General features: G+C 39.3%; 1 protein-coding gene across 2 annotated transcripts in view; it reads left to right on the top strand.

The window, feature by feature from the left end:
- The window catches only part of plod2 (procollagen-lysine, 2-oxoglutarate 5-dioxygenase 2), a 27,830-nt gene that overhangs the window by 9,210 nt on the left and 10,182 nt on the right, over positions 1 to 8,438 (top strand). For both annotated transcript variants that reach the window (XM_020602246.1, XM_020602245.1), the window contains exons 2-8: positions 1,649 to 1,740; positions 3,086 to 3,222; positions 4,592 to 4,755; positions 6,126 to 6,238; positions 6,340 to 6,403; positions 6,761 to 6,858; positions 7,856 to 7,957. In XM_020602246.1, the coding sequence (XP_020457902.1) occupies positions 1,649 to 1,740; positions 3,086 to 3,222; positions 4,592 to 4,755; positions 6,126 to 6,238; positions 6,340 to 6,403; positions 6,761 to 6,858; positions 7,856 to 7,957 (770 nt within the window). The remainder of the gene's footprint in view (positions 1 to 1,648; positions 1,741 to 3,085; positions 3,223 to 4,591; positions 4,756 to 6,125; positions 6,239 to 6,339; positions 6,404 to 6,760; positions 6,859 to 7,855; positions 7,958 to 8,438) is intronic.

Here is an 8,438-nt window from a genome sequence, read left to right as displayed (position 1 = left end):
GCAAAAAAACCCCCAAAAAACAAAAAAGGCATGGAATGGAAAATGTGTTTGCCAGATGTGGGAGACACTGAGCATGCGCTCCATCATCTACCTTCAAGCCAAGAACAAGAACAGGGACACATGCGGCTCAGAAAGGGCATCCCTTACTTCTGTGCAGTGCTCAATTTGAAACTCATGTGCTCCTGATTCTGACCAGTTCTTTGCTGATGATGTTACATTTGAGGCAGACAGGAAACTATTTCCAAACTGTAACAGACCGTCTGTGTCAGGGGATTATTACAATGACTGTTAGAGCAATGACAGGGCCACAGGCTAGACTGCGATGAGAGAATGGCTGTGTCACAAAAACGGGACAGATGGGAAAAAATGTAGAAGTAGGCTGCTTGTAATGTTCTTTACTGTGGTTGTTTGTGTGGGGCTTCATATTCACAGAGAAATTACTGTCTCATATGTTGTATTAATCTTTTTTCTATAAATATTTTCCTCTCAATACAACTTTTCCTCTCATGACGGCCACAGCGACTTTATTTGGTTGGTGGGATTAGATGGGTTCTAGGCTACCACATGAAAATGTGAAATCAACACATATCTTCTATTTGAAATGTTCTTGATAGCTTTCATCTTTACATGGAAGGTGAGATTTGCTGTGTGACAAAACCAAATTACAAATTACCATAAAAATGAAACAATGAAGAGCTGATAATCTCTGTATTGCAAAGGTATAATGTGAACTCTTCTAGCCATACTCTGGGCAGAGTGTATTTTGAATTAGGTCTTGCAAAGGTCTTTACAGGGCTCAGGTATGTAGTCTTTCATACATTCAATCCTACTTACTAGTGTAGGAGTGTAAATAATTCACAAGGGGTTAGAGGCTTATATTAAAGATGGCAGATTGGCTCTCGACACATGAAAACCAGGATTAGTATTCAAGTGTTCCTATAAAGGTGTGATCAACTTTTTATTGGTCTGTCTTACTTCTAGCACAGAAAAACAGTTTGCACATATGGAAATGATCTGTTCCTAACTGGGAATTAATTAATTCTCCCCCTTCATGGAATAATAGAGTTTGATGTACCAGATCTAGATGCGGCACAATAACAGATTGCAGCCTTTCAGATCGAGGCTACCCCCAGCTGGTTTTACAAATATAATAGAACAAGTGAAAATTAGCTTAGCTGTGGTCCGTCTACTGTCTAACCCTTCCTCAGACTTCAGCACCTGTTGCCACCAGAAATGTCCTGGAGATTTGTTTTCTTTAGCACAAGAAGAGGAAAAAAACTGTTGGGCCCATGTTTAAAAACATTAGCTTTTCTTTTTCTGATCACATTAAAACTACAATAGATATTCTTAATTTCAGATGTAAATCTTTGGTGCATTCCATGTACTATGGAACTTAGAGGGCATTCAAGTTGAAATTTCTGATTTGGAACTGGGACATTCTGACTTCCCAGTTCAAATGGAATGCACCATTAGCCTGCTAAAGCAAACCAGTCTGTTGACATAGGCCTGAGGTTTACAAGGTACTTGGTGCACAAATGTTGGAATCCTAATACTAGTACAAATATCCCCCCAGAAAACTGAAAGAAAAAAGAAATATGTCATGACTTTATAGGTCATACACTGATGTTATGTCTTCTTTCTTTTTCAGAGAACTTGCTTGTCTTAACTGTTGCAACAGAGGAAACAGATGGCTTCCTCCGCTTTATGCAGTCTGCAAACTATTTCAACTACACTGTGAAGGTAATATTGCCTTCCCATATTCCAAAATGTATTTCCAGGACTGCACCCTTTGTCACAGCAAACAGTACTATACTCACACTGCAGCCAAATGTTTTAAGGCACACTTCCCAAGATGGAAACAATGAAGTGCAACAAGCTGCAAAACATCCTTCCTATAGGGACACGCCTCAGTGTGTGTCCAGAATTTCCCTCTGTGGTTGAAATCAACAATATAGTAAACTTGTTGTTTTGGTTTGGAGTTTTGATTTCATGCCCTGCATGCATTTGTGTGGTCCTGTGTGATCACGCTGCTCTAGTTTGTATTCCAGCTCCTGCAGACACACACATTCAAGCTAATCTGCAACCTCCCAAAGCCCCCAAACATCACATCAGCAAGCAAAGAAAAACACAGGCCTGTCAATTTGGCTACAGCTCAGGTGTTACCTTAGCATGCTGTGTGAATTATCCTATGAGGCTACCTTAAAGTTCTCAATCAGCTGCGTGCTTCTATTTTCCACGGTTGTGTTACAAAGCAATTAGAACTGTGGAAGTTTATTTTTTCTGGAGATTTACACGAGTCACAAAACACAAGTACGAGTCAAGTTTGAAGCCTTTTGAATTGTATCCAGTGTATAAACTATTATGGGTTAATACTGTGTCCCTCTGAGACAAAACACACCCAGTTGTCACTTTATTAGGAACACCAAGCTAAAACTAATGCAGTCTAATCCAACAGTCTTGCAACAAGCCCTCTTTCATGAAGGAGATAATGATCAGTTTGTGTTTAAACTGTTTTATTAGAGAGGTGTTGATTCAACTGTATGATCATTATGAATTGTGTTATACGGTCATTTGGTGACTGGCTGGGACTACCGGTACATTTCCACTTAGCCGTTTGGTCCTCTGCCTTCCTGTTTATCTGTCTGTCTAGTTGACTGCTGGTTCTCTACTGCCTTTCTGGTCGTTCACTCAGTTTCTCCTTCTGTCTGTCTTGTTCCTTCTCACTGGGATCAACTTAGGAAGATGGAATATAAGGAGGGGCAGGAGAAAGAGAGAGAAACACTGGCACAGTCATTCACCCTCCATCTCAGTTGCACTATCCTTTATCTTCCCCAATGGTTTTTCAGCTTTTTCATATTACTTATACTCTTGAGTTGAGGCCTTTTGTCTTGCTTCCCTGATGTCACTTGTAGCCTCTTCAGTGTTGTGACATCCATGGCTTTAATCCTCAGTATACCCTTATACCTCTCTCCATATCCTGTCAGTGCAGCTGACACTTACTGACTACAGTACTAAAAAATGAGTGAGGGACTTGTTAAAACTGATACTTATACTGATGTTAGGTTGTACATGTGTTGTGTCTCAGGTGTTGGGAATGGGAGAAGCATGGAAAGGTGGTGATGTGGGTCATTCTATTGGTGGAGGACAAAAAATCAGACTACTGAAGGAGGAAATGAAGGCTCTGGCTGAACAGCAAGATCTCATTGTCCTGACTGTGGATAGGTATGTTGAAATCCAAATACATATTTTATCTTTTTTTTTAATTCAGTGCCAATATGATTTTAGCATTGTCGAGGTAATTTCAGACCAATGCTGTCTTTCCTTTAAACTTCATTTAAGTTTGTAGCCAACAAATGTAATAAAAAAGATCAAATTGCTATTTTTTTCCCCTTATGCGTTTCTTTACTTAGAGATGGTTTACTTCAACCCATACATCAATTTCACAGAGCTATGATCTGATTTATTTTGGATTTGAAAGATAAAACATTCTTCTAGCAAGAAAGGGATGCAAAACACTTTTATTTGCTTCACAGAACTATGAATTGAAATTGAATCTAATGTTCACAATCACAGCCTGTAATAACTGCTTTGAAAATGCAATGAGAGGTGTTGCTGCATAATCGTGCACTAAACCACTCATTCATGCAAAGCCGTTATTATAGAGCATTGCCAAATATATGAGGAGAATAATTCCCACGTGCAGGTAGGTGAATTATGAGCTTTTGAGGCCAATGGAAAGTTTCACTGAGTTAATGTGAGTGGTTTAGCATAATAACAGCTTTGCAGGCCACATTTCCTCGAATAGAGCAAAAGATAGTGATACTTACTCTCCCATGTCACATGAGAAAACCTAGGTATAATTGCTTTGTAAAGTTGCCACACCCTTAAGACAGGTAATTCAATTTTTTATTAGAGAGTAATTAATTTTTATTGTAATAAACTGCATCTGTGCTTTGAACTGTGAGCCATTCAAATGTATTTCAGAATCTATAGTCCTGCTGGGCCACCTCAGTTGTTTTGACAGTTTCTGCTTCTTATTTAGTTACAGACTTATATTGTGTCATATGTTAAATTAATTCACCGAAATGTAAATAAAACTAATTTGTTCATTATGCTGTGGAGCATCTGAGCAGGTGCTCAGGTCGCAGCATGACAATGGTTGCATGCAAGTCAAAGGTCAAACGCCTTAAATGGAGGCCACAGTTGCTATTCACAGCCAGACTATGTATGACTTTGCTACGTCACTCAGTGCTAATTTGGAATTGACAGAAGTGTGTCATGTACAATAAAGACTTATGGCACAGTGGAGATTCCAAGTCAGGGTATTATCTCAGTCTTTAATACTGTAATGCTCCTATAATTCACTTTTTAAACTATTTTAGCTTTATAGTCAGTGTCTGTGGGTTCACCAGAAAACCTTCTACTGATTACATTTGATTTTTATCTTTCTTGAGCAAGTGCAAGCCTAGGTTGTGTGTCAGATGTATGGTAAAATGCACTTGTTTAAGAAAACTATCAGGCTCTCCCTAAAGGGCAAAAGATAACAATGATCTATTGCATTACATACATTGCATTCTCTCCTCCCTTTTAGCTATGATCTTATCTTTGCTGGGGGGCCAGAAGAGATTCTCAGGAAGTTCCAGCAAACCAATCACAAAGTGCTTTTTGCTGCTGAGGGACTGATATGGCCAGATAAGCAACTAGCTGACATGTACCCCTCTGTCCGTCGTGGCAAACGCTACCTCAACTCAGGAGGTGGGTTCTGAAACTTCACTATACTATATGGTCAAAATACTGAGCTGTTATGACCCGTTGAACATCTCTCTGACATGATGCTATGACGGTACGTTATTTGGATAATGTAAAGGTGATCAGCGATAAAGTGACAAAACGTAGATGTTAAAGTCACTATCACTAAAACTTGTTTAAATGGTAATGGTAACCATACAGTACATTCCACCATCAGCTGTCAAACTTGGAGAACTTGCAGACCTAGATGACCCAGGTAGGCAGCAATGCACCCTATTTGTAATGAATAATTATACATTATATTATTACAATTACCGGTATATAAATATTACTATCATTATATGTTGTTATAAAAAAATAGTGTGCAGACATTTAACAAAGGAACAGTAACAGTAAGTTCTCGTGCATAATCCATAGCCTGATGCATCCTGTCAGTTCTTCGGGACACTGAACTGTTGCTTTTCCAGCGGTCATCAACCCCGTCTGACCTCCCATACTGGAGCCTAGCTGTCTCAGACTGATCAGAGACTGTTTTCAGCATTCACTGTCATCAGCATGACATGTGGATTTGCCTTAGCCCCTCGAATGTGCGACAGTTTGTACAAAATTGTAGGTTTTGTATGGACTCCTACAACTCCTGCCCAACTGACCACAGAGAAATGTTATATAGCATCTGCACACAGAGAGCACAGTGTTTTGGAGGTGGAATCAAGATACAGTAAGGTTATGTGTGTGTTTATTTAAGAAAACTAAAAGGTGACAGAAAAGGGATTATAAGAGTTGCAAGTGAAACTGTTTTCTTAAATTCTCAACAGGCTGTCCAAATAAAACACATCATAATAACATGTTATACCATTTCATACTACATGGCGTCTTTCTTGTAGCTTTGCAACTGATATACCAAGCAGGGTAGTGCAGTGCAAAACTGTGAATTTTTCCAAAAAGGACTGGTAGAAAAAAGCATCAAGCTCCCTGCATTTTCCAAAATTTGTGGATTTTAAAGTTTGTTTGGCCTTTTTTTTTTTTTACTATGCCCATTTAAAGTGTCATGTCTATCCACTGACTTGTAAAATGGCACAAACCATCAGCATTTCTTTTTAATCTGATATTGTGGTCAGTATCCAGTGGACATTATTGCACTTTTGTGCAGAGACTGTGGGAAGAGACAATCCCTGCTCATTCCTTGTGTGCTTGGGATTACTGCCAAAAATCACACTTTGTGTAAGATATTCAGGCAGCGAGGTTCTTAAACCACTGAGCCAGTAGATACAGTTTAACTGTCGCTAAGAGTCAGCTAGTTGTATGTGACCTTGTAAACAGCTCTCACTCCGTACTTTATGCCTGAAAATGTGTTTCAAACTGTTCATTACTTGCAGGTATAATTGGCTATGCCCCGTACATACACAAAATCGTTTCACAGTGGAACCTCCATGACAATGATGATGACCAGCTCTTCTACACTAAAATATATGTGGATCCTTTACAAAGAGTAAGTATCTTGTGCCAATAGCAACACCTAATCTTAAAATAAATACAGAGAAAACAGTTCTTGGATGGCTCAGCAACTCTGCCTGCTTTCATGTCTCTCAGGAAACTCTCAATATGACTTTGGACCACAAGTGTCAGATTTTCCAGAACCTAAATGGGGCAGTTGGTGAGAAATCCTAAAAAACTGAATTCCATGATTCAGTTTCTTGCTAACTTGTGTATTATATGTCAGATATTCTGAGCTCTGTCATTTAAAACCCAGTTTTATCCTGACACTGGTAAGTGAAAGAATGAAAACTAAGGCATTTAGTAACTTGCTGTGCTAACTTAAACCAACAATAAAGATCTGAACTGAACTGAACTGAAGAGTTTGCTCCCACACTCTGTGGTAAATGTTCTTTTCGTAAAACTTGTAGACCTGACACATTAACCTGTAAACTACTAACCTTTGCAGCTCTTGCCCATATGGCAAGTCTGTTTTCATAACCTGGCACTTAATATCTGGTCTTCCTCTTTTTGGCAGATGAAATGCTTCTTAAGTTTGGAACTGACCGAGTGAGAGTTAGAAACACAGTGTACGACTCTCTACCTGTGATTGTCCATGGCAACGGAAACACCAAAGTAAGTAAGACATCGTGTCCTTGGGTACAACTAATATAGTGCTGTTATGGCACAGTATAGATATTTTAAGTGAATCATCTTCACCAGGGAAATTACTGCTCTTCTTTCTCATATGTAGACAAGCTTGTATAACATTCATCAACACAGACTGCATTTCAGTCTTTAAATTCCCACACATTCAGGAAACGTACAAGTCATACTGTTTATGTGCAAACTTGCCAGAAACCCTGCCCAGTTCATTATTCAGTGGAGCAGAAAGGCCAAAACTATGTTTATACCTTAGTACATGTGTCCACCATTTTTTCTTCCCCATCATTTGCTGTAAATTAGAATGGTGAGCTCAGCAAGCTGAAAAGCAGAATACCAACACCCTTCTGTGGAACTTTTTTCTGGTCTTTTTCCTTCCTTTAAAAGTCTCACTCCACCACCAGTCTCCGGTCTCGTCATTTTTTTGGCAAAGAACCAAACCCACCATGCTGTTGAGTCACTTTTCCCAGAGGATTCAACATCTGGTGGAGAAGCTCAGATCAGAGAATCCATGTCCTAGCAGTGACTTCTAACGTTGGCGCTTCCTAGCTGGATCTCTAACCATTCGTTTATTATTATTTTCCAATATACAGGCCAGAGTCAATGTGGTGACAAATACATGGCGGCTGTGTTGATACCGGTGATATGAGATTTATAAGGAGTAGCACAATGGAAATTGTACGTTTCCAGAAAATTGAAATTCAGAGCGGCTAAGGTTGATTACAATATGTTGAAATGTATGCAGAGAATAAAAAAGCAAAGGGATAATTACACTAGATTGTCAAGTTTCATTTTCAGTAGAGGAGACATTTATAAACAGTGATTCTGCCCAGTCAACCCACATACCTACAGGACAGGATATTCCAAACACAATATGAAAATGTTTAAGTGAGCTTTGCTGAAACAGAAATGTCTGATATTAATCTTCTGCAACCAGTGATTCACCAACTTTGAATTCTTTCCTTTGCAGATGTACTTGAACTACTTGGCCAACTATGTCCCCAATGCATGGAACTATGAGCATGGATGTAGCCACTGCGATGACAATGCTGTGGACTTGTCTCAATTAAAAGTAAAATCTTCAAATTAAGCCATTTTCCTTCTATTTGTTGTTGCTCTATAGCTAGTATTTTGTCAGTAGCCTCCTGCTTTTAGACATATGAAAGGATGAAACATAGCCTGGTTTTCTAGCATGAGCCATCCATCTATCAGTGACTGTCTAGACAGTTGACTAGAGCCCAGCTTGCCCTTTTTCAACAGATAAATAAAGCTGGTGGTGCTGTACACACTCCGTTTCCAGCAATAATAGGTTATGTGCCTGTTGGTCCTTTTAGACCCATTCAGAGGAGCATAAGTGCCAGGGAAACTACTTGGGAAGAGGAAGTGCAGCACTGCTGTGGTGCAGGATATGGCTTCTGGGGTTTTCATAAGGGCTCATTTAAAGGGGTGTCACTGTTGACCAGCCTGCCTTTTAGTGGGCGTCTCAGCATGGGTTTTATCCACAATAGTAAGTTATAAAGGTTCCGCTGAATGTTTTTTTTTTTTAACCCAGA

Source organism: Monopterus albus, unplaced genomic scaffold (genome assembly GCF_001952655.1).
Source record: "Monopterus albus unplaced genomic scaffold, M_albus_1.0 scaffold55.1, whole genome shotgun sequence".
NCBI lineage: Eukaryota > Metazoa > Chordata > Actinopteri > Synbranchiformes > Synbranchidae > Monopterus > Monopterus albus.
The sequence above is the reverse complement of the archived record's forward strand: the minus strand, read 5'-3'. Positions and strand labels throughout refer to the sequence as shown.